Consider the following 26,285-nt stretch of genomic DNA (forward strand, 5'->3'; position numbering starts at 1 on the left):
TCCTAATAAAATAATATTTATTTGATTGCAAATATATATAATTTATATGTACAATCCATAGTAGACATGACAGCCAATAGGTAGCCCAACGCAGAAGCGGCTATCTCTGCCACTTCTGCTCAGACCCCTTGGCAAATCTTAAGAGCGTTGTGTGCTGAACGTGTGCATGCGTCTGCAGAATTTACTCTTCCTCTGTCCAGAGGAAATCAGAAGCTCTAACCACAGTTTCGGGGTCATTGCTTTGCCCATCAGGCTTGCTCGGGGTCGGCAAAACACTCTCCATCTTATGTCAGCCCGATTCATGCTCTGTGCTCTGTCCATCAACGTCTCTACTCGCCAGGGACTGAGGGCAGGTGGTTCAGGGTCTGCTTTACCATTCCGTAGGCTGGGAGCTCCTCCCAGTGGCTTCTGTTTTACGGAGTCATTTCCAGTGAAAAAAAATCAGGCATAATTCTGAGATGGTTCCACCTGAATCCTTTGGAGTTTTTCACTGGCATGTGGTAGCGCATCTGAGTCCAGAACCTGGAATTGGGAGGGACCGATTTTAAGCCTCTCCAAGTGACGGTGGGCAAAACCCGGAGAGCTTTTTTCACCAGATGAGGTAGAGACTCTGGCTCTTGGAAGGAACAGAACTTAATTAAAATTAGTTTCAGTGTTTGGTCATCCAAGGCAAGATTCACTGCTGCTTGTAGTTCAAAGACACTGGGTCCGTTGACATAGTTGGGGCTCAAGATAAATATTCCTCTTCTACTTTTCTTAATGATGTTTACGATGTCTTCTGCATATGCTGGAAATAAGGAATTGAATCATTTGCTATTGTATTGCTGAACCCGGAGTCTCGATAACCCCAAATCTCCCAGACCTACCCAGAGGGTTCCCTGCAAAGGTTTTTAGGGAAGGAGGAAAGGAAGGAGGAAACCATAGCTTGGTTTGCTATGTCGCTTTCCCTGTATCAACTCTATGAACAGTTGAAGATACACTCAAGTATCCGGGGACTCTCTACTCTACATTCCTCTCTTTGTGTTCTGTCTCTTCAAACTGTCACTCCCACTAGGAGAAGAGCTTGTTGGCATCAGTCAGGCTGGGATAACAGAGGGGCATGGGATGTCCCAGGCTCCCTGGTGGGGTGTCCGAGGCAGAGGAAATGGGGGGAAGGAATGATGTCTGTACATCTGGTGAGTGGCAAGAACTGTGCCCCGCCTCACCCAATGCTGACATTTGTGGCCAGCAGAGTCCTTTTTTTTTTAAATAGATTTATTTATTTATTTATTTATTTATTTTCAAATTATATACACTATTTTTAATTTTTTTTATTTTTTTTATATATGAAGTTTATTGTCAAATTGGTTTCCATACAACACCCAGTGCTCATCCCAAAAGGTGCCCTCCTCCATACCCATCACACACCCTCCCCTTCCTCCCACCCCCCATCAACCCTCAGTTTGTTCTCAGTTTTTAATAGATAATGCTTTGGCTTATACCAAAATGCTTATGCTTTGGCTCTCTCCCACTCTAACCTCTTTTTTTTTTTCCTTCCCCTCCCCCATGGGTTTCTGTTAAGTTTCTCAGGATCCACATAAGAGTGAAACCATATGGTATCTGTCTTTCTCTGTATGGCTTATTTCACTTAGCATAACACTCTTCAGCTCCATCCACGTTGCTACAAAAGGCCATATTTCATTCTTTCTCATTGCCTCATAGCACTCCATTGTGTATATAAACCACAATTTCTTTATCCATTCATCAGTTGATGGACATTTAGGCTGTTTCCATAATTTGGCTATTGTTGAGAGTGCTGCTATAAACATTGGGGTACAAGTGCCCCTATGCATCAGTACTCCTGTATCCCTTGGGTAAATTCCTAGCAGTGCTATTGCTGGGTCATAGGGTAGGTCTATTTTTAATTTTTTGAGGAACCTCCACACTGTTTTCCAGAGTGGCTGTACCAGTTTGCATTCCCACCAACAGTGCAAGAGGGTTCCCGTTTCTCCACATCCTCTCCAGCATCTATAGTGTCCTGATTTGTTCATTTTTGTGGCCAGCAGAGTCCTACAAAGCAGGGAGACCACCTGTTCAGGATGACAGAGGTGACTTCCTACAGAGGACCCAGGAGCAATATCTTGTTCTGGAAGGCATCCCTAGGGCCCAATATTTTTTTTTTTTCTGAAGATGGCTTATTCTTGGATGATGCAGCACATCTCTGCAATGCATGTTTTTCTGTGCTGTTGCCCAACACATTCTAAGCTCATGAAACATTCCAGAGGGTGTATATCCCAACAGAAGGAATAGCAGGGAAGCCCATAGAGCACTTGCATTCAACTGTTCTTTTTGTTCTATATCTTCTCTTGGCTTATAGGACCTACCTCCTCCTGGGGCCACATCTCTTTCAAGCAAACACAAGTTGTATCCATATTTGTTTTCCAAAACTTCAGGGAATAGATTCAGGGCCAAGTATTCCTCATGCAGAGATGAAGTGGCCTCACTCTCAAAAGAGCTCCATTTCGCATAGGATACGAAAGCATCAAATATCTTTTTATCTGAGGAAGAGAAATGTTAGGGAAAAAAAAGTCAGCCATTTACGTTTTTCTCACTATCGTGGCATATCTACACGTGCTTGAGTCATATGGCAAATGGGCAAGAATTAAGTGCCGGGCTCCTTACTGAATTGATTTAACAATAAAAAGCAGCAGCTGCGTCCAATTCAGAATCACACTGCTGAGCCGTATCGATTGCCCAACCAAATTCGAATTCTGATTTATGACGCGGTCCTGCATTTTCACTTAGGTCAGATCAAACAGTTGCGGCTTCTGTGATTAAATCACATTAGTCAGGGGTTCCTCTGGGTTTTTTGGGTTTTTTTTTTTTTTTTTTTTTTTTGCACTGCAGTGCTGCTGTCTCATGAGTTACACATCAAAGAAGAGTCTGTTCCATCAAAGCATGATAATATCCAGCAAGCGGAGCACGGCCAAGACCCAGCACCTTGCACGTGAACGAGAGAGCTGACGGCACATGTACCTCTATTAGAATCCCCGCCGTGTAAAATGAGATCATAGTAACTCCCTGGCGGACTGTCTTCAGGGTTGCATGATATAACGTATATAAAGCGCGTGGCGTCTGGCTCACAGCCGGGCACAAGATAAATATCCCCTCCCCCCGGCCTTCCAGATTAGAAACTGTATTTATGAAACTTGTTTTAGGATATTTGTAAAGTCTCGTGTGCCTCTGTTGAGTCGATTAGTACATATGCACGTTGATTACTGGGATGTGCTACCGAACTAACCAAGAGAGGCAGAAAATCTCAAAAGTTCGCTCATGGGCTTCAGAGTCTGGACATATCCATTCGGTGTCATATTCTAGTGCTTTGCACAATGGCTGGCAAAACAGCAGTGTTACAAAATAGCAAACAATAGCGCCGGTGGCTGATGTGATGGGCAGAACGCTTGCTTAATGTGGACGGAAGAAGAGGCCTTCCTGGATGGAAATGCCAGCAAAAGAAGAAGAAGAGGGAGTGGAGGAGGTCCAGGAGACAAGAAAGACACCCAGGAGGCTCATCTGGGAAGCGCCTCATTGCCCAGGGGGGAAGGAGGAGGCTCATGGGGCATGGCCGGCAGGAAGTGCTGTGTAGTTTAAATGTGTGAGACACCACAGTCACCTCGGATTCCTTCCACGTCCCTGTGAAACTCCAACAGGCTTGGATTTTTCTATCATCTGGAGACATTTACATTTCTTTAGTAAGAAAATTAACAAATGGGAGTGTTAGAGCTCTCTTAGGTCCTCTGCAACTCTGACATTCTGCATCTCTCTAAAATTTTGGATATTCGGCATTAACTTCAAAGGACACAGCCGTTTTGCTGTAAAACATTAGATTAGCTACAGAGGGCACTGCATCACCGTGCTTGAAAACCGGCGTCTGCGTCCTCATCAGGGTAGTGTCTTGTGCAAAGTAAAAAGAGAAAGGGCAGATTTAAAAGTGTCACAGTTGATTGGCTCTTTTGTACAAGCTCTAGAATCTTAAGGTAAATAACATTTTAGTAAAGGAAATATAAATCATTTAGGGGGATGATTGAGGCATTGGCTAAATAATTTGTTCAATTCAAAACCGCTAAGAAGCTAATTTAAAAAATAAATCTCAAAAAACACTCTTGGCTGAGGGATTTCTAGCGTGAATTCTCAATAATTAGTTGAAAGGAAGGTATGATTGATGCATCTCTTGACTTCTCCTTCTCCTGTGAATCTGACAGCTTTTCACTGCATTCCCGGCGTGGGAGGAGCAGCGGCGTGGGAATTAATTATTCCAGGCAGGTAAGTAATTATCCCCGGATTCCAGCAGAATGGATGCTGCCCTTTGCAAGCAAGAGAACCATCCAGTAAAACAGTACACCTAATCTTAGAGACCTCCAGGGCTGGAAAAACACACCAGCAGCTCTTCTATTCTAAAGAAGCACTATCATCCTGTCTCCTGGGGAAATGGGCAGACAGCTCCATTCATTGTAATAGTGCTTGCCTTTTACAGAGTGTCACATGTTTGGGGACATTGCCACCATCTTCAAGCCCCTCATTTTACAGATGAGGCTGAGGTAATAGCTAATGGGGGCTCTGAGCCAAATCACCTGGGTCCAAATCCTGAGTTCTAACACCATCTTGCAGTTCGGTTTTGGGCACGCGATTTTACGTCTCTCTGTCTGATTGCAGGATTCAAGTGACAAAGTCGCTAATACACCTGACTGGCATGGACTGTTTACCACGTGCTAGATGCTGTTCTAAATGATAAATATTTCTTAACCCAATGGGTCCTCATAAATTTCATTGTGGTTGTGATCATAATCCCTTTTTCCAGAAGAGGAAACTAAGTCATGGAGATGTTAGCTCATCTGTCATATTGCGTCAGGTTGGTGAGCAGAGAGATTGTTTTCGAGCCCAACATGCTCTGCAATAGCATCGTTGATCAGCAAGATTCCTGGAAACTGGAATGAAAAGAAATTTTTTCTCCACCTGTTCCCAGTTCTCCCAGGTTGAGCCACCACACCTAGAAGAAGGTTTAAAAGGCTGAGGGGCATGACTTTATCCATCAGGGAACATCCATTTCTTGAGCTTCTCCCTCTAAGTCTGAGAAGAAATGTCAGAGGCAGGTCGGGGTCACCTTACCCCCAAGTGTCTCATCCTTGTTCTGGTAGGTTCGGTACAGCAGCACTATTTCAATCCAGTACATGTAGAGCAGAGCACCTGTGGTCAGCACGCCTGCCAGGCTCATGACGGTACCAAGTAGGATGTAGATGAACACCACTGGGGGAAACACGGTAGCCATGAACAAATGTCTCTGCAAGACCACATTTGGGCTGACGCTGTGGGCCCGCCCAGCGCCTTCTCAGGCTCTATTATTTTCTCAAAATCACTGCTCTTGGGAGCATTCCTCTTGACTCTGGAAACACTTAAAATCATATCTTGAGGGAACTGTCTTACAATGAACTGGAGAGAACCCACGGGAATGGCACGTTCCTGAACAGGAAACGGATGGGGAAACTAATAATCATGGTCACTTTTAGTTATTTTTCCCCCATAAACCTCCACAAAACCCATTCACATCCTTCTCATCGCATATTATAAATTATCTTCATGCCCTATCTTCCCTACAAAAGTCTAAACTTCCTGAGGCCAGGAGGCACGCGTGGCTCGGTTTCACACTCTTCACGGTACCTAATGCGCGAAAACTTTCACACGCCTCTCCTGACGGAAGCCCCGCTACAGAGCATCCACAACACCGAGCACAAGTTTTGTCTTATTTAAGCCTCACTAGCTGTCAAAACTTGCTTGTTCTGTAATCGGTTCTTAATTGAATGAATGAATGATATCAACTCCATCACGGAGTATCTTCTTAAGGAAATTTCAAAGCTATTCTTTATCAGGAATTTCCACTCCGTCTGTCAAAGACTGTGGTCTGTGATACACACATATCACTCTGAGCAGTGAGCAAGATGACTCTTCTCTCCTCCACTCTCCAGTACCCTACCATCATGGTCTCTGGATACAGAAGACTGGAAAAGAAAACCCTGAAAGGGAGCTAGGTCCTAGCACAATACCTGTTACACAAGACATGCCCTTTAGGTGTTTGTAGAATAATGGATGAGTGAATGAATGAATGAATGGATGGATGGATGGATGGCAGGATTTTCCAACACAGGCTCCGTACAAAGAGTATTAGTCAAGAGGACCAGTTCTGGATCACTGTGATGTGATTGTGATTACTAGTGATGTGTCCTCGGTCAAAGTATTAAATGGTTTAATATGAGCAAAGTGCATAATGTCTGGCTTCTCACAAATGTTAATTGCTATCATCATCAACATCATCAGCAGGATATTTCTTTAGGAAAATTCCTCTCCTCTCAGATAAAAGCAGTTGTGTGCCTTCTGCGGCCACCTTCCAGGCTTACCTCCTTTCTTTTCTCTCAGCTGGATGGACTGGGTCGTGTTCCCGATGGAGTTCTGGGCAAAGCAAACAAACTTCCGGTGAAGATCCCTCTGAGTGACTTCTTTCAAGTGGACAACACGCTCTATAACGTCATCCTTTTTGGTGTATTTAACTCTAGGAAAGAAGGGGAAATACCCCACTCATTCACCAGCATAAATTGACCACTTTTGCAGTATTTGGAATTCTTATTTGTGGCCAACAGTTTGGATTTCGGGAGAGCTATCGGATCAAAGCATAGAAGGAGATGCCAGAAGACCATAAGATGGTCAGAGGGAGTTCCTTTTTGATTATTGAATCTTCTGGGCATCGTTTTATGCATCACCAGCATTTAATTTACTGTGGGCCTCATCTGACCTCCGTTACTGGAAGCATTCTCCTTGAAAACAGACTATAATAAAAATTTAAGAATAATGTTGAACATGATGCACTTCCACCAAGGGCTGACCGTGTTTCTCTGCTCACTCATTTTTTTAATGTTTATTTATTTATTTGAGAGAGAGAGAGAGAGAGAGAGAGAACAAGTGGGGGAGGGGTAGAAAGAGAGGGAGACACAGAATCTAAAGCAGGCTCAATGCTCCAAGCTATCAGCACAGAGCCTGACGCAGGGCTTGAACCCATGAGCTATGAGATCGTGACCCTAACTGAAGTGGGAAACTTAACCAACTGAGCCACCCAGGCTCCCCATGTCACTCTTTTTTTTAATGTTTATTTATTTTGAAAGAGAGGGAGGGAGTAGGGGAGGGGCAGAGAGAAAGGGAGAGAGAGAGAATCCCAATAGGCTCCATGCTCAGCATGGAGCCGGATGTAAGGTTTGATCCCACGAACTGTGAGATCATGACCTGAGCTGAAATCAAGAGTTAGACGCTTAACCAACTGAGCCACCCAGGTGCCTTTGTGCTCACCCTTTTTAACACTAAATGTAGACTATCAAGTCTCCTTCATTCCTCATAGGAACCCCCACAAGGTAAGAGTATGATCGTCCTAACTTGGCCAGCAATACAGACCAGGCATAGAAGGTAGGTGACCGTGCATGGTCACTCTGCTTGGAAGTGGCAGCCTATGCCCTGGGTCTGGGCCATTCTGCCCCATCCAGCAAGTTGTAAGTCTCAGTATTTATGCACAATTTGTGTTCTCTAAGGTTACCAATCTACAGTCTCTCTTTACTAACTAAGGCATCTTGCCTGGGTGGATGATATTTTAGGCTGTGTTGCTTGGAGCCCTACAATACCAACACTTATTCACTGAATATTTCCTACCAATCAGGAACCGTGATGACCGTATCACCTCTACTGTATCTACTCCATACAGGGACCTAGTAAAGTGGACGTAAGTGTCCACAGATTACAGATGGTGCAGTGGAAGCTTACAGGGGTCAAGTGTCACATTGCCAGGGGGGTGGAAAACAGAAATCCAAACCCAAAGAAGTTGTGTGACTTCCCTTGTCTTAGAAGCTCCTGCTAACTTTTATTGCTGTTCTCAAATTCATCCTTTATTTTTTCGTAATGACATAAACTTTTCAAAATGATATTACATTTGTTCATTGAAATCTTTTTAAAATCCAGAAGGACGTGCTTAACACATAGTCTATTACTGTGGAACGGATCTTGGAAAGATGAGGGACTCTGTTTTTTAGTGACAGGCCTGACCAATCGGATTGAAACCTGTAATCCCGCCAGTGGCCGGAGTCCAGTTTTGTGAGGCACTGGATAGCTCTGAATAACAGAGTTTTCCTTCCTATTGAGCCCAACTGTCTTCCCCGTAAATTCCGTCCACTAATCTGGACAACAAACTAAGCCTCATTTCCATAAAACACTGTGGTTTCCAAGTACTTCAAGATATCTCACCTCTGCATTTCCTTTTCCAGGTTGGATTTCTTCAACTATTCCTCACTTCACATATTTTTGGTCAGAATCCTTATTATTGTGCATTTTCCTCTCCATACATTCCAGACTGTTAAAATGACTCTGCATATTTGGATTCCTGAACTCACCACTACTCTAAATGAATGTCACTGGGAAAAATGGGGTGTGGGCAGAGGGCAGCATTCTTTCCCATTGGTTGGACGTGCTACTTCTCTTCTGCCATCCTGGCTCGGTATGTCTGTCTTCTTGTCAGCTTGATGTTTAAACGTCAAACTATTGCTATAAACTCAGCTTTAGGGGCACCTTGGTGGCTCCGTTTGGTTGAGCGTCCAACTTTTGATTTCCACTCAGGTCATAACTCTCCGTTGGTGGGATGGTTCGTGAGATCCAACACGGCTTGGGTCCCGTGCTGACAGTGTGGAGCACACTTGGAATTCTCTCTCCCTCTCTCTCTGTCCCTACCTCCCTCCCCCCTCAAGATAAATAAATAAACATTTTTTAAAAACCCTGGGCTTTCAAACAGCTTAAATATTTCATTTTATGGCCCTATTAAGAAACTGCTTCTGATCTCAGGGTTGAAAAGGATCCTGCACTTTGCATTTCTGTCCTTTTCTATTCACCACTAGTTGGCGCCAGTGGCCACCATCAACTGCGCGCTTGTTCATCTCGGTGAGTCCATTTTAGAGGTTTCCAAAGGTGTTTTAAAAAGTGTTCAGTGTAGGTTGCGAAGAATATGGTCTGCTAATTTCCTTCTTACCTTTTCTGCTCAGGTGTTGGAACTTCCCACTCCTGGTCAGAATCTTTAATGTACCATTTTATTACAGGTTTAAAATCTCGTTGGTAGCCAAATCGTGCCGTGCAGTTAAGAGTTAAAGGCTTTCCTGAAAATGAGAGAGACACACAAAATAGGAAGGAAGTCCGTGAGGACACTTTGTCCTGTTCAGGAGGAAGATGCCATCCGAACACTGTTCACTGCTGCAATCACGTTTGCAGGATAAATAGGCGTGCCAGAAATAACCAAACATCTACCGGTCTCTCATTCACAAGCAAATAAGACCAGGTATGTTTCTCTCCATTGAGCAACACTTAACATCTCAGACTTGTGACTCTTTGGTCACAGCGCTAAGAATTCTGATGTGGTTTGAGGGCAGACACCAGGAAAATGAGGAGTCCCCTCAGTGACCAGCCTGGTCTTCTAATGCTGCTATTGAGTACATAATGTGTCAATAAAGAACATTTTACTACTAACCGACATTTGCATATTAACTTAAAATCGTGAGGTTACTGTCATGTAGTTTAAAGAAGGAATTATTTAGATATTCAGCAGTTTCTTGAACAATGCACTATGGGTGGGCATGCATGTGATGACACTACCCTCTTCCTACCCACTTTTTCTACAAGGGGTCTCCAGATACACTCTGCCTCAAATTCAATATTTTCACCATGAAATGGTTAAGGACTCCATTAAAAAATCATCTTCGCACCTTAATAATGTCCCACCCTGCCCTTTAGGGTTTTCAAATTCATTGAAGCTGTAGGTAACTTGGCTATTTTTGAATTATTAATGTTTTTTTCTTTCCTCCTTCCTTGCATTCTTGCAATGCTGTGGGTATTGCTAATGCTATACCCTGATACCGCCACCTAGTGGTCTTTTACCATAGTATCTATGTTGACATTTATTTCTATAAGTATAGATGTGTTAGCATTTAAAAGAACCACTTATTTTCTTGGAACAACCAGCACTTGGTTTTAAATAGAGAAGTTCTTATTTGGCTGTGTGGGGAAAATGTAGATGTTACTGAAGTGGATAAAATAAAAGGGGACCAGAGAAAGGTCACTTTGCCCCTCTACACAAAAAAGACATCACTTGGGAGTACAAATTACTTGGGCAGGAGATGTAGTGTTCCTCCATAGGTATCTTAAAGCCCACACCGAACACCAAGTTTTTAAAGGTTAATGCTCTTCCAGGTGGTAAATCGGTTACATTTACAGATTTAATCAATGGATAATATACATAACCACCTGTTTCTGGGATGAGTAAGGAGAAATCTAAAATCTATTGAACATGACCAGTTCACTAGCCACTTAACATACATTATCCTACATTTCTCACTGAAACCAGATGAGGTCAGTTTTTCTTTGTCTATTTACAGATTTAAAACCTGAGGCTTAGAAAGATTAAATAACTCTCTAAGGTCAACAAACTAGCCAGTGGCTGAGTCAAGATTCACACGGAATTCTGTTTGACTTAAAATCCCAATACTTTTTTCCTTAATACGACACTTAGACCTGCTCCCAGAAGCACAATGTCATTCAATGGTGATAATACAACCCACCTTACCAAGTTCTACTTCCAGTGTGTCCTTGATGGGGTCCAGAATATCTGGCTTGAAAATAGTGTCTTTCACTAAAAGATGAAAATAGTGATTATTATTTGCATTGGGAAATCAGAAGGCCTGCTTGCTGAAGATGTGCGTGCAAAGTAGCACTTTGATCTAAATGCTTTGGCGCTCCCTGTTCGATTTTGGTGCATTGTCTACAAAGTTAGTAGGAACTCAGGTTTCCACGTGAAAAGCAAGCCTCCAAAGATGAGCATGACATCAGGTTGCAGGTGCTAGTGAAACATTCGTCCCTGATAAATCCTTGTCCACCCGGGTGCGTTTTCTTCCACACCAGCCCTGCTCAACTGCTACAGACCTGAGCGCCCATTCCTGTCTTCTACAACATTGCTTTTTGGTACCATCTGGCTGAGTAGTCCGGAAGAAGAATGCACTTGAGAAAATGCCCACATCAGCCAGACCGGAGGCCACTCCTCCATCCTTAAGTTCATGGTTTATTTCAAGATAAAAGTGAGTCCGACCCTCCATTACTCATTTTTGCCTGAGTTTCCGGCCACAAACTGTCAAATAGGGCTCTGTGGTCAGACTTCCTCCTGAATATGGCCCATCTCCTGATCAAGGAAAATTCATCACCTCTGCTCTGGACATTGTCCTCTTACTTCTTGGGGACCTCCTTCCTTCAATGACTCCATTATCTTCCCTGTATATTTCTCTCTCTCTCACACACACACTCTCTCTCTCTCTCTTTCTCTGGGTTTCTGCCCATTGGCATTTATCCATGCTCAGTCTCTTCATTTTAAAAGAGAGAACATTCCCTACACCTTATGTCCTTGCCACATTCATGCTCCTTCCTTCCAAGCCAAATTCTTAAAGGAGCGATATGTGCTCATCTCCTCCATTCTCTCGCTTCCCATGGAGTTCAATTCCTGCCCCCATCACTCCACGGAAACTGCTTCGGCTAAAGTCCCCAGTGACGTCCTTGCCCCTAAATCCACTGGACACAACTGAGTTTTTCTTCTGCTTTATTTCTCAGCAGCTTCGGACACTGTTGGGCATGGCCTCTTAGAATCCTCTCGTTTTTCGTTCCCTGCTTCCCTACTTTCCTGTTTACCTTCTGCCTCTCTGTTCACTTCCCTGTGTGTTTGGGGGCTCTTCTGGGCTTCTCGTGAACATCAGTTCTCTCCCTTGTTCTCTGCTAGTGGTCTTTTGTTCTATCTACTCTCGCTGGGTGGTACCGTTCATTCTCTAGAACTGTTCCCTACTAAAGATCTTGAACCTTTGAATGATCTCTCTCCTCCATCATCAGTTTCACTTCCTTTACAGCTCCTATCCCCACTCTCCCACTGGTACTCACTAACTTATGTAAATAATGACCTCCGTTGCCCTTCCCAAACCCAGCGGTGAGTTCTCAGACCTCACCCCTGAGGCAGAGCGTTACTCCCTCTGCCCGGAGATACTTTAGCCACCATGCCCTGGGACAGTTTCCCTCTGTTCTCACACCCTTGCTCCACCCCCTTTGGGGATCCCTTCCCTTCTCCCAACCTCTCCAAGTGTTGTAATGCTACAGTCCTCGGTTCCAGGCCTTCTTCTCTCTTCTTCTTCACTCCCCAGATGAGCTCATTCAGTGTTTTTGCTTTAGTTATTTATTTTTTTAATGTTTTTATTTATTTTTGAGACAGAGAGAGACAGAGCATGAGCAGGGGAGGGGCAGAGAGAGAGGGAGACACAGAATCTGAAGCAGGCTCCAGGCTCTGAGCTGTCAGCACAGAACCCCACGTGGGGCTCGAACTCACGGACTGTGAGATCATGACCTGAGCTGAACTCGGATGCTTAACCGACCGAGCCACCCAGGCACCCCCAGTCTTTTTGCCTTAGCTATCATGTTGACCACCCTCGAATTTACACCTCTGGCCCTATCATCTCCGGACTGGTTTGTCCAAATTCCTCCTTGTCATTGTGATTTGGATCACCGAAAGTCCTTTCGGACGTAATGTGTAATTTCTTCCTTAGACCCTCTTCTCTTGCAGCCTTTCCTGTTTCATGAAATAGTGTCACCATTTACCATCTTATCCAGGCCAGAAAACAAAAACATCCTTGGTTTCCCTCTTCACGCATTAAGTCCATCATCAAGTTCTGTGGATGCACAAACAAAGCGGCTCCTCACCTCCTTTGCTAAGTCTGTGCAGTGAGCAATCAGAGATATCTTCCAAGAATGTGCATCAGACCTGCTGTGTAAGTTCTTATGTATGCCGTGCAAGGCCATCCTCCATCAGTGTCCAACAGAAAATCCACCTAGTTGCCCAACCTAAAACCCAACTCTCTCTCATCCTGGATCCCTCCTTTTACCTCTTCCTCACTCCCAATTTCCAAGTCCTTTCAGCTGTACCCTCTCCGTAGTCTCTGAGTCTGTCCACCTCTGTCCATCCCCACTGCAGCTCTCTGCCCGCAACGGCATTTTCCCACCTTCCTTGGGCTGGTTGGTCCTCACCCTTCTGTTCTTGCTCGAGCGTGGTATGTCCAGGTTTGGGCTTAGTGGGCCTCTCGTATGCCCCACTGCTTCCCTTTCTCCCCACTCATCATACTGTCTAGTGACAGCCTGTATGCCCACAAAGTGGGAAGTTCCGGGTGATCACAGACAATGTGTCCAGGTATTCGTTCTTACAGCCTGAGCACCAAGCCCAATGCCTGATACCTATTAGATGTCCCACAAATATTTGTGTGAAAATGAATATGTGAAAAAGTGAATGAGTGAGGAAGACAGGAATGATGACAGAGAAGGCTTGGTCGAAAGAGATGCAATCAATGTTGCGGGGAATCCCTCGGGCGAGGGAGAAAAGCAGACTCAGCCCCTGAAAACTTGATGGGCTGAGTGGCATGTCCGAGGGAAGAGGAATCACACATCCCTTGGAGGGGGCTAGTGGCGCAAGTGGGGTGCTTGTGTTCTAACTTCTCCTCCAAGGAAAAGTCTAATGTAAATGTTCATTGCTGAAGTCCAGGAAAGTAGGCAGAAGTGGTTACCTTGGCCTCAAGGTGTTTAATGTAATTTGTATCCTACACCAAAAGAAGAGGTAAAAATAATTGATATGTTTACTAAGAGCTAGGTCAACCATTCTGTAGCTCTTTAATACAAAGCATGGATGACTGACCCTGTTGTGTTTTGACAAGAACCATGTTTAAATTAATGACGTTGTATAATTTATTCATGTGGATACTTATAAATCTGGGAAGAACGGCTCAGTGAAAAGACTGGGCCAAAATAGAGCACGAAAGAACAAACCCAACAGACCACCAAACATATAACAAGGTATTAAACTTCATTAGTACTCAGAGAGATGTAAATTGGGATTTAAAAAGGGGGAGAGAGAAAGAGGTCCCACTTGACACCAGTCAAAAAGTCTGTAAACATCAAATATTATTTGGTAATAATGAGAATCTGTTCTTCACTAAGGGGGGTATAAACTGGCAAAATGATAGAACAGTACTGTGTGTTTTTAACACAAAACACATTTTGTAATATAAGACGATATTCTATTTTATTTTTTTAAGTTTATTTATTTATTTGAGAGAGACACAGACAGCATGAGTAGAGGAGGGACAAAGAGAGAGGGGAAGAGAGAGAGAGAGAGAGAGAGAGAGAGAGAGAGAGAGAATCCCAAGCAGGCTCCATGCTGTCAGCACAGAGCCCGATGCAGGGCTTGAACCCACGAAACCAGGAGATCAAGACCTGAGCCAAAACCAAGAGTTGGATGCTTAACCCACTGAGCCACCCAGGCACCCCCAGTATTCTATTTTATTAATGGATATATACTTTTGTCGAAAAGCATAAAGACATAAATGGAAAGCATATAGGGTACATGATTGGACTACGGCTGAGAAGAGAAGGAGCAGGAAGGGGTAAGAGCACAGGCCTCAATCTGTCTCTGCAATGTCTCATTTCTTTAAAGAAAAAGCAAGATTCTAAGTGTGCAGAGAAACAGTAATATGTGTTAAACCTGATAGGTTCATGGTGCCACTTCTGTGTGTGAAATACTTAAAATCATTTTTTTTAAATTATTACAAAAACTTAGCAGGATTCATCACTGCATGGAAAACCCAACTTGTGACAACATGAATATGATCCAGAATGAGGCCTTCCTTGGGGGACAGAATCTAGATTTATGGGGAAATTAATGTTTTCCCACATTTAAGGCTTCACGTGACTACCAGTATATGATTATCTTTTTTCTTTCCCAAAAAGGAAACCATTACTAAACCGAAGGAAGATAGCTTTAATTGGGTAATAGGGGTTCAAATCCCAAATCTTGAAATGAAAAATCTCACTTACCGATGGTTGTCACTTGGACAACAGCTCTGACTGTCCATGAACTTGTGTTATCTGAATCAGTGTAATCACATACATATATGCCCTGGTCGTGGTCATAAACTTCATCCACTAGGATTGAGTTGCTCCTTTCTTCAGAGAGTAGTTTTCCATTCTAATCCAAGGGACAAAAAAGTGAATAACTTTCTCTAACCAGAGAATTGTTATTAGTATATTAGTATATATATTGTATATTAGTCAAACTTACAGAAAAACTTCACAAATAAGGGCATCACCCAAGTATGAAGGGCTTCTGTTCAAAAACTGTATTGGTAAGAGTCTTATTTGTTAATGAAAGGCATTTTCACATACAATTACATTATCTTTTAAGATCAAGGCACCAAATCTGACTAATCTTCCAAGAGTTACGTGGCCTAGTATTTCCCAAAACATGACTCAGGACCCTGAAGAATATTCTAGAAAACTCATAGTACTCTAAATAACTGACACCTCCATGAATTTTTTGAAAACATGTATATTTATGGTTATAGAAATTGACATAGTTTTGTGGCGGGGAGGGGCTAATATAAAACTTCCTGTTTAAATAAATTTCACTCTTGGGGCACCTGGGTGGCTCAGTTGGTTAAGAATCTGACTTTGACTCAGGTCATGATCTCATGGTTCATGGGTTCGAGCCCCACATTTGGTGAGCACGAGCCCTGCTTTGGATGAGCCCCACCTCTCTCTTTCTCTGCCCCTCTCTCACTTGCGCCCTCTCTCTCTCAAAAAAAATAAGTAAATTTCACTCTAAAAAAAGGTGAAATTTATTTTTTTAAAGGTGAAGTGTAAATTTAAAATATTAAGTAAATAACTAAACAGGTGTACATAAACAGGTGTATATGACAAGGAATGACTAGTGAGTGAGACACAATGAACTCATGACGGACTCAAAGTCACATGAGAACTAAAATGCAATTATGAACATTTCTCTCCCTTACTCAGCATATCCTTCAGGGATGCTCTTCTAAGGTCTGAAGTTCTCCCCCGGCTGCAGTTGCCATTCCTTCCTGGTCTCCTTTCCTGCTACTGCCCCTCCACTCACTTGCCATTCCCGAAATAACCATATTCCTTCATCAGCCACCCGTTTGTAAGTGTCTCCCAGCACTCTCTCCCCCTGGGTAGGCTGCAGCTCAGTCTTTAACTCCAACTCAAAAGGATGATTCTCACAGAGAGAAGAGGGTGATCACACACTCCCTGAGCAGAACCAGTCCCTTCGTGCTCCCAGACCTCCATGATTGCGCATAGCCCTTGGATCATAACGATGTGTATAGTTACCTCCTTCTCCGAAGTTGTGAAGACCAGCCTTTGTGCCAAGACACATAACTGCTCCTGCACACACTGGCAGGAATAAACACAGATCCCTCCTTGCAGAGAGCATTCAGTCTAAGAAGGCAGGTCCCAAGCAATAAGCCGGAGTGTGATGCACTTGGGCGACCTTGCCTCAACTCACAGGAAGCAGGGCTACTCCCTCCAGGCCAATCAGACCTTAAGGAGTATGTAGGAATCACTCCATTAAGCTAAGTGCCTTCTCAGAAATATTTGAAACGGAGAATATATGTAGGAAAGAGGGCCAAGGTGAAGAGGCTGATGCATGTAGACGGATTTGGTCTTTGTGTCTCTACTATATGGCAAGCAGGCCAGGAATCGTAAGCTCTTTGTAAATGATGCGTGAATAAAGTATATAAAATTGAAACGTTTTGAAGCGTGAGAATCATGTAAGTTATCAGTAGGGGCTAGGACCTAGTAGGGGCTCAAAAAATCTTTGTTGAATGGCTGAGTATCCCTTTGCCAATAATTCTGTAGCCCCTAACCTCCATGTAGCCCATGGCCTTCCAATCTCCAGCAAATAGCACCTGGAGTGTGTGTCTTACCACACAGTCCAAAGCAAAGACATACACAGCGAAATCACCTAGTATCTATACAGATTATAAAATGCTTTCTCGTGTATTATCTCATATGACTCATTCCAAGGACTCTCTGACTTGGGTTGCACAGGCTTTGGGAGGAAACTGAGGCTCTGGCGTTTGTGTGTTGTTCTGTATCACAGAGCTAGTGAGTGAGAGGGCTGAGGGTCAATCTGAATTTCTCTGACTCTGAGTTTCATGTTCTCATTGAGGAGTTTCCCTTCCGTTTCCCTGCTGACTGGTAGGAGCAGGGTTTCCCCACTCCAAGTCTCTGGTGTGGTTCCTGTGGCCCAAGAAGGAACTTCCAGTAGACTGGCAGGGAGACCAAGGTGGGGGGTCAGAACTGATCAGAGAGGGGCAGTTGCAGGCTGCAGGAAGTAAAAGGAAGCGAAGAAATAGGGCAGATAAGGTTAAATATCTATCAGCTGATCTCAGGGGTCAAGAACCCCTTTTCAGAGCATGGGGTAAAATTCAGAGCTAAAACCCTAGACAACATACATACAAAGAGCAGAAATTGGAGTGGAGATGTTTCATGAGTCCCATGAGAAAGTAATGGGGAGAAGATGCAGTCGTGACCAAGACCTCAGCTAAGCTGCAGGGAGGATGGGTCAAAACAAAGTCAACCTGGGGCTCCTGGGTGGCGCAGTCGGTTGAGCGTCCGACTTCAGCCAGGTCACGATCTCGCGGTCCATGAGTTCGAGCCCTGCGTCGGGCTCTGGGCTGATGGCTCAGAGCCTGGAGCCTGTTTCCGATTCTGTGTCTCCCTCTCTCTCTGCCCCTCCCCCGTTCATGCTCTGTCTCTCTCTGTCCCAAAAATAAATAAACGTTGAAAACAAAAAAAATTAAAACAAAAAAAACAAAAAAAAAAACAAAAAAAAACCAAAGTCAACCTGATTTTTTTTTCCATAAAAAGAAAAGTATGGCTTCATATGTATTATTAAGGCTTAACAAATGGGGCGCCTGGGTGGCTCAGTCAGTTAAGCGTCCGACTCTTGATTTCGGCTCAGGTCATGATCTCATGGTTTGTGAGTTCGAGCCCTGCACTGGGCTCCGTGATGTCAGTGCGGAGGCTGCTTGGGATTCTCTCTCTCTCTCTCTCTCTCTCTCTCTCTCTCTCTCTCTGTCCCTCCCTCACATGTACGCTTCTCTCTCTCTCAAAATAAATAAATAAACTTAAAAAAAAACTTAATAAGATGGAACTAAAAGGAAACATCAAAGAAAACAGATAAGGGAGAGGCAATTTGTGTCAAGAATGATGGGAGACCCATTCTGGTAAGACAATCACAAATGATTCCAACAGAAAAGAGGGGTACTAATAGGCCTGTTTTGCTCAGCCGTGAACAGTCTTGAACAAAATATGGAAGGAGGAGCATCTCCAGCGTGAACCTGTATGAATTGGGTCAGTAAGTCCGAGACAGAACTGAGGCATGCAGAAAAGAGGAACACATGAAAATAGAACTTTTAAAGGCATGTGTGAAGCCAGAAAAACAAAGGAAATGTATTCTAGTAGGACTGTTCTTGTAATATTACCCTTTAATATCACCAAGCTCTAATACTACTGGGCAGTGCAGCCACTCCAGGGAGTACTATGCATATGGTGCTGCCTGGAGTTGGGTGACACAGTCGAGCTCCTGCTGGGGCTTTCACTACCTAGTCTGGGAGGACTCTCGGCATGTACATCTTCAGCCCTATCCTCCCTGGTGGACTTGACATTTTCACATCTGTTTTAAGGATTCATTATGTCCAGATCTGTGTCTGTGACCTCTTCTCACCCCTCATTGAATTTACTTCTATTTGGTCAACTTTCTAAATGCTGTGAGTATATTTGAGCCAGAAAGACCCAACATATGAGTCATCTCTTTCACGTTTCCCTAAATATTTAATCTTGTATTTAATTCTGAAGATATCACTGGCACCCACCACCTTCTTTCTGTTCCCACTGCTAGTTCCCTAGATCAGGATTCACCCTTACAAAGTTCAATCACACCAACAGGAACCCCCCAATAACCATACCACATAACCAACCTACAGCCTCTGTTTCCAGCTCTAACCCTAACTACACCTCTCGGGAACTCTCCGCTCCCACCATGCTGAGCCACTCACCATTCACAGAATGTGCCCCTCGTGTTTCTGTTTTCCATTGCCCATGTGCCTGTTCTTGCAGCTTCCCGGTCTCTTGCCCCAGTCATCAACTGATAACATTCTACTCAGACATAAATTTTGTACTAGTGCTTACCTCTTAATTGGAAATCTTGAATGGGTTATTTGAACAGATGCCTATGAACCCTTAAAAAGGAAACGTTGGTTAACAGCCAGCTCGCACTCACTGTCAACATTCAGGCCATGGCATGCTGTCTGATCATTTCCTTCCACGATAGAATGAATAGACCAGAGACTCAGAGGAATACAGGACTATAGTAGATGTTCTGTCTCCACTGTAGTGACTGACTCATTTGGAAAATACTTTGACGGTGTCTTTGTTAAATAAAATGTATACACATGGGCTGAATGAGTCAACATTTAGGTGCCTTTTTTCAGTTAGTTGAGTAGTAATACCTCCCAAGTTGTGGATTAAGGGACCACGTATAACTAAAAGGATCGTGCTAGAATCAATAGCTGAGTCGACGGGCTGTTCAGTGCCAGTCTTTTCAGTATTTTTGCTAAGACCTGTCAGGCCTGCCTCTCATCTACAAGTCATGCAAATCTAGGAGTGATGGCTAGTATGGTGGATTTCAAACTCAGAATTCCACCCTCTTGATATGCTGCTAAAACCAACAAATTTGAATTTAACAGCAACAAATGTGAAATCATGAAGATGAGTTACAAATTCCACCCAGCACAAAATTGCATTGGCCTGATCGCAGTGCTTGTGAGAAAACAACAACAGCAATAACAACAAAAAAACACAAAAAACTGCTTACCTGCCAACTAAGAATGAATCAACCACATAATGGAGCTGTCCCAAGGCTAATGCCATTCAGACCACATTGATACACTATTCAAAATAAGGAAGAAAGTAGCCTCTGTTTTCACTATGGGTTAGGCCACATGGGGGTTATAGCACTGAACAGATGTTAGGAAGTTGTGCAGGATTTTGAGCATTCTGAAATACCATAGCGAGAACAACAAAAGGGGCCACTGTAGGGACCTTGAAGATACTTTCCAAAAATCAAATCGAGATGATGTTTACTTCTTTCCTATTGGGAATCACATCGATCTTGGGTTCAGCCAGTCTCAAATACTCACCAGTTCTCAGAATGCCAGGCAGCACTAGTGACTACAAGAAAACTAGGCCAAAAGGAAATGGGAAGGAGAAGTGGCCGGTCTGCGTGCGCACATTCCATTAAATGCCCGGCCAGAGACGACGCAGCAGCCACGTCATCATTGTGGCGAGTGAATGTGGCACATGAGGGAGATTGTCTTAAACCACCAATGGAAAGGGTACCCAGGGCACAAGTCTAACTGACAAGAGGCCCCCAGTGGTGTCACTGACACCTGTATCTCGGTGCCAGTGCAGAAAGACCTCTCCCAACGCCCTGTTAGATAATTTCTCCTACGTCACAGATTTCCTTAGCTGGAGAGCAAAAAATGCCTTCTCGTTCAATGTCATTATCATTTATTTATTTCAGATAAAGTCTGTTGAGGCCATTTTTTATCGTATTTTTAGAAATTAGCAAAATTCAGAGGAAATGTTCTTTGAGTAAATACCAGATAATTCACTTTAATCCTGACTTCTTGGTCACTTAATATTTCAGTGAGGAATCTCCAAGCTTAAATTTTTTGATGTGTCTATTAAACATATTTTGAAAGCTCCTAGAGCCTCCACCCTGTTGGATATGCATCTGGCAGGTGCATCCCTGATCAGGAGTTTCGTCTGAATTCAATAACGCCATGTTCTCCTCTGCTCAGCCAGTGTTTAGCATCTGTCATCTATTCTGAGGTGGCTTAAGTATGACCTGCCCACCACATGAGCACCTGGGGCTTAGCATGAAGAAAAGGAGCATTGCATATTATTTGCTGCCTAATGTCACCAGTTCTAGTGATACACTCCTTCTGTGAGGTCTGTGACTTTTTAGGTTACTGCGTGTGTGTGCACGTGCCAGTGTAGGTACGTGTGTGCGTATGTGCATATGTAAGGTGCGCGCACGCGTGCAATTAGGAAACATGACTTGAATGATAACCTACCCAAATTTGCATCAGAAAGTACAATTTTAAGGAGCGCCATTGCTGGCCCACTTTTTGGCGGATGCCTATTCACCACCGAACACACCCTGAAATTTGCTGTCAAGATCTGGGAGAAGGGAAATAAAGCTTCTTTCTGGGAATGCCATATGCCTTTCGGGTTTAGTTTACAAGTACAATATATGCAGAAAGCTAGCAACTACTGTGTGGCTTATGTTTACCTGAAAGTGAAAATAGCTTTCACTTCAGGGATACTAATCATTGAAAATTCAAATGCAATTTCATCTGAAATAACTAGGGGTAAGCCTTCTTTACTGGCCTAGGAACAAGCCCACCTTGCCATAGTCAGATTTGTCTTCCTGGATCACAAATACTTTTGAACCATGGGAAGTTTTATTCTGAAGAGAACTGAAAAGAATAAGCAGAACCGTGGTCTCTCCTGGCTACCCTCATTTTAGAGATGATGAAATTAAGGTGTTTCTTAAAATTATGATTTTACTGAGGCCAGCATATTTTCATTGTCCCTTCAAAATACAAATGTGAGACCTAGAGCACACCACTTTTCCTCCTTGTGTACTTATTTCCCCAGTGGACACGATAACACCTGTCTACCCATCGTCACCAAGTCGCCGGAGAATCAAGTGATGAAATGTCTTCCACACCATGGTACCTGTGCTGCCATGACCCTGATTGCTGAGCCTTGGAACGCATAGAGCCAACAGGTAAACATGAACCACTTTCTTGACTGATCACTGGCAATTTAAAACAACATTTTTATACTAACAGATGTATTTTGAAGTCTAATTTAAAGCTTTGCAGGATGTTTGAAGGCAAAGTATTGGACTTCCAACAAGAAGGAGACACCTATGCAGCATTTATATATCTGTTAGCACTTGGAAAAACTGTAAGATGTAATGATAATGTGAAGTGTTTTTGTTATGAAGCTTACTCACATGTGGTTCATAACCTGAAATGATTAGGAAACTTGCCTCTTCCTTCCCCCTCCTCCCTCTTCATCCTCACATTGCACTCCCCACCCCCACCCCCATCTCACCTGCGCAAGACACTTGTTACCCCGGCCTCCTGTGTTTGCTGTAACTGCCCTCTCAGATATGCTCTCTTTAGAAAGTGTTCCAGTCTGCGATTTCATTCAGAAACCCTCCAGGATTCACTTGTTGGGGTCTCCCTTTCCCCGAGGAATGCCCACTGCTTTCCAAAGACAGTACAAATGAACCCACTTGGCCTTCTGTATTGGCAGATGGCCCTAAGGTTATGTCTCACCTCATGTGTAATACACTGGTATTCTAGAAATTTTTCTGGCACTGATCAAAAAGACAGTTCTTACGATGATAATATCAGACTCTGGCTACCTAGGAGAAAGACCACTTTAGGGACCCAGGCCTTCTCTGTAAGCACAAGGTCAGTATTCACAAAGCTCTAGACCTCAGGTTCTCAAACCCACGTTTCCATAAAGTACCTATGGAGATGTTACCATGAAAACCATATACTCACATCGGTTTTGGAGGAGTCGCTCTTACCTTATACCAGGTCACCTCTGAACTTTGGGCATCACTTTGGCAGTTGAAGCTGGGGCAATTAATATAGGCAGTGCTGCCAATAAGAAGTTGTTGCTCGTGTGATACGAAGTTATTTGGTACACATGATACATTGGTCTTAGGCTTAACTTCTAAGATGGTCTTGACACAACAGGCCTCACCCTGAGGGCTCCTAGGAGAGTTAACAAGGTCTTGTGAACGTAGAGGTTATATCCAGGTAATATAAGATTTGGGAACGTTTTCTCATAAGAATGCATGCGGGACATACCGAATCCTGGGTCTACAGATATACGACCCAGCATTATGCATTCCTATGGTCGAAAAGTGTAGGATGCTCTTGTCCTGGATGATGTGATGATAGTTGTTAGTTATTTCCCCTAATGGATTTCCATTTTGAGGTTGAAAGTACCACTGGACATCAGCTAGATCCTTACTACCACTGCAGGGCAAGTTTTCAGGGGCTTGGGTTGGTGAGAGTTGACTTCTGTGGTGAAAATGGGATTTCTGTGACTCTGTTAAGTCACAAAATAAGACAAACTTCTCACTCCCTGAAGAATATTCCCAAAGAAGTTTTTTGGTGATGCAATCTGAAAACCACAAGGAACAAAACAACAAAGAGATTCATTAGAAGATGAAACTCTCCCTTGGCAATGATCTTTTTGGATATGACATCTAAAGCACAAGTAACAGAATAAAAAATAAACAAATAGAACTACATCAAACTAAAAAGCTTCTGCACAGCAAAAGAAATGATCAAAAAAAATGAAAAGACAACCTATGAAGTGGAAAAAATATTTGCAAACACTATGTTTAATAAGATATATCTGATTAACATCTAAAATGCATAAAGAATGCATACAACTCAAAAGCAAAACCAACAAAAACAAAGAAACAAACAAACAATAAACACCCAAATAAGCCACTTAAAAATGGGCAATGAATCTGAATAAGCATTTTCCAAAGAACATATACAATTAGCCAACAGGTACATGAAAGGCTGTTCAACATCGCTGATCATCAGGGGAATGGTCTTGACATAACAATCACTATCACAGTGAAATATCATCTCACACCTGGGAGGATGGCTTATCAACGAAAAGACAAGAGATAAATGCTGGTGAGGAGACGGAGAAAATGGGACCCTTGTGCACTGTTGGGATTATAAATTGGTACACCCACTGTGGAAAACAGTACGGAGGTTCCTCAAAAAGTAAAAAATAGAACAATGATATGACCCAGAAATTTCATTTATTGGAAATGTATCTGAAGGATAGAAATGCTCTGTTGAGATGTTCTGCACCCCTATGTTCATAGCAGCATAATTCATGATCATCAAGATATGGAAACAACCTAAATGTTCATCAAACGAATGGATACAGAAGTTGTGCCCACACACATATACAATAGGATATTATTCAGCCATAAAAAAGAAGGAAATCCTGCCATTTGTAGCAACATGGATGGACCTTGAGGGCATTATGCTAAGTGAAAGAAGTCAGACAGAGAGACAAATACCATATGATGTCACTTATACGTGGAGACTAACAACAGAAACAAAACAAAAACCAAGCTCATAAAAAAAGAGATCAGATTTGTGGTTACCTGAGGCTGGGATGAGGAGTGGGAGAATTAGATGAGGTGGTCAGAAGGTACAAGCTTCCAGTTATAAGATACATGAGTGGTGGGAATACAGTGACCACAGTAAACACTTCTGTATGATTTATCTGAGAGTTGTTAAGAAAATGGATTCTGGGGGGCGCCTGGGTGGCTCAGTCGGTTCAGTGTCTGACTCTTGAATTCAGTTCAGGTCATGATCCCAGGATCGTGGGATCAAGCCCCATGTTGGGCTCTGTGCTGCGTGTGGAGCCTGCTTGGTATTCTCTCTCTGTGTGTATCTCTCTCTCTCTCTCTCTCTCTTTCTCTTCTCTCTCTCTGTCTCTTCCCCCTCTCCCTCACTCACATGCTCTCGAAGAAGAAGAAGAAGAAGGGGGAGAAAATGGATTTTGGGAGTCCTCATTACAACTGAAAAACAAGGAAATTTATTTTTCTTTTTTTGGTAGCTATATGAGATCATGGGTATTAACTAAACTTGTTGTGGTAATCATTTCACAATATATGTAAGTCAAGTTATTTTGCTATATATCTTAAATTTACGCAGTGCTATATATCACTTATATCTCAACAAAACTGAAGGAAGAAAAGATCAAACTCTAACTTACATTTATAAACAGTGCTGGATTTAACAAGGGATTAAGCTCTTTTGTGTGTCTGTCCTCTTCACTGTTTCCATTTAGAAGTTCATGTTCTAACTCCCTCTTCATGAACTTGAGGGGCCACTAGCCATAGCAGTTTCCTATTAGAGAAGGCTGAACCACCCCTCGTTCATCTTCAGCTGCTCCCACCGAACACCCAGCTATTGTAACTGGGTTCCTCACTGATGTGTGGTATAAGCTGAAAGCTGTTCACCCCAGTCATTTCTCTCCCTCTGCACCCGTCTTAACAATAAGAAGGAAATGCTCTGTATTAACAGGTCAAGTTGCTGATATATCAGAATATCTGTCACTTTATACTTTGACCACAAGACACACAGTGTTAACATGAAAAGTGAAATCCCTACCTGAAATATTCAGTCCTTTAGTTCTCTCTCCTGTGACAAGCCAGAGAAATATCCAGCCCAAATAAAGCGTCATTCTCCCTGGGTCCTGTCATCACTTGAATGAATTTGTTCCCTTGCCAGGCTGTGGTACGTTGTGTTTCAGAGCTCTTCCCTGAGAACCCTCTTCATTTCTGTAAGTCAAGAGGTGAGAAAAGGAGAAATCAGAACCAGTTATCAAAATGCAAGTCACACAGGAAGCTTTGAAAGGGCAGGTCACACCCAAGCAAGCCTTCCCGTGCCCACAATAGTGTGTGGCAGGCTTGTTGACCGTGTCATTTCTTGTACATCTAAAGGAGGAAGAGCAGCGTCTCAAACTCATGGCAACCACTTGGACCTCTGCACCATACCATGTGTTCTTTTGGTGCCATTTCTTCATGGAATTCTCCTTCTGTCCCTCCCCCTCCCCCTTCCCTTTCCCTTTCCCCTCCCTCTTCTTCCTCTTCTTCCTCCTCCTCCTCTTATCCTCCTCTTTCTTCTTCTTCTTCTTCTTCTTCTTCTTCTTCTTCTCCTTCATGTTATCACCTAGCATGCATGTTTCCATGAGTATCTTGGAAAAAGTTAAGTGAAACTTTTCCAGAAAAGGGGACCCAAATTGATTGAAAATGTCAAGTTCTCCACAGTTAGGAAGCCTGTACTATAGCTCATATGTATAAAATTTGAGAATGTCCACATGTCTGTTTTATTTGCTTTTATTAGTAGTTGTAATAGCTGTTAGAGAATAGACTCTCTTCTCCCCAAATAAGAAAGGAAAGATGGTCACTGGGTATCAATATTATTGTCTTACTCTGTGTATTACTCCTTGGGGTTGTTAGAATAAGGAAACTTTCTCCTGAACTTTGCCTAAAAATTTGTCCTAAAACATTCCCATACTGTCTTAGGCTCTTTAAAGTGAAAGTGGGGGTTGGGGCATCTGGGTGGCTCAGGCAAGAGTCCGACTTCGGCTCAGGTCATGATCTCACG

The 26,285-nt window shown here is 43.2% G+C and overlaps 1 protein-coding gene across 1 annotated transcript; it reads right to left on the reverse strand.

Moving 5' to 3' along the window:
- On the reverse strand, positions 1-25,548 carry LOC122496683 (interleukin 18 receptor accessory protein). Its single transcript, XM_043603057.1, has 10 exons — positions 25,287-25,548; positions 22,938-23,256; positions 22,652-22,841; positions 14,992-15,142; positions 10,670-10,735; positions 9,086-9,209; positions 6,429-6,580; positions 5,146-5,283; positions 2,364-2,537; positions 1-787 (listed from the first exon to the last, which is right to left on the reverse strand). Exons 1-10 carry the CDS (start codon positions 25,357-25,359, stop codon positions 414-416), a joined length of 1,761 nt encoding a protein of 586 aa, XP_043458992.1. The 5' UTR covers positions 25,360-25,548; the 3' UTR covers positions 1-413.
- Positions 25,549-26,285: the final 737 nt, after the last annotated feature.

This window comes from Prionailurus bengalensis, chromosome A3 (genome assembly GCF_016509475.1).
Source record: "Prionailurus bengalensis isolate Pbe53 chromosome A3, Fcat_Pben_1.1_paternal_pri, whole genome shotgun sequence".
Lineage (NCBI taxonomy): Eukaryota > Metazoa > Chordata > Mammalia > Carnivora > Felidae > Prionailurus > Prionailurus bengalensis.

Coding starts and splice junctions, on each gene's coding strand:
- LOC122496683 (XM_043603057.1), bottom strand. CDS start 25,359: ATGACGCTTTATTTGGGCTGGATATTTCTCTGGCTTGTCACAGGAGAG. Junction 5,284..6,428: donor GCTGAGAGAAAAGAAAGGAG/GTAAGCCTGGAA, acceptor TGTTTCCCCCAG/TGGTGTTCATCTACATCCTA. Junction 2,538..5,145: donor CAAGGATGAGACACTTGGGG/GTAAGGTGACCC, acceptor TCTCTTCCTCAG/ATAAAAAGATATTTGATGCT.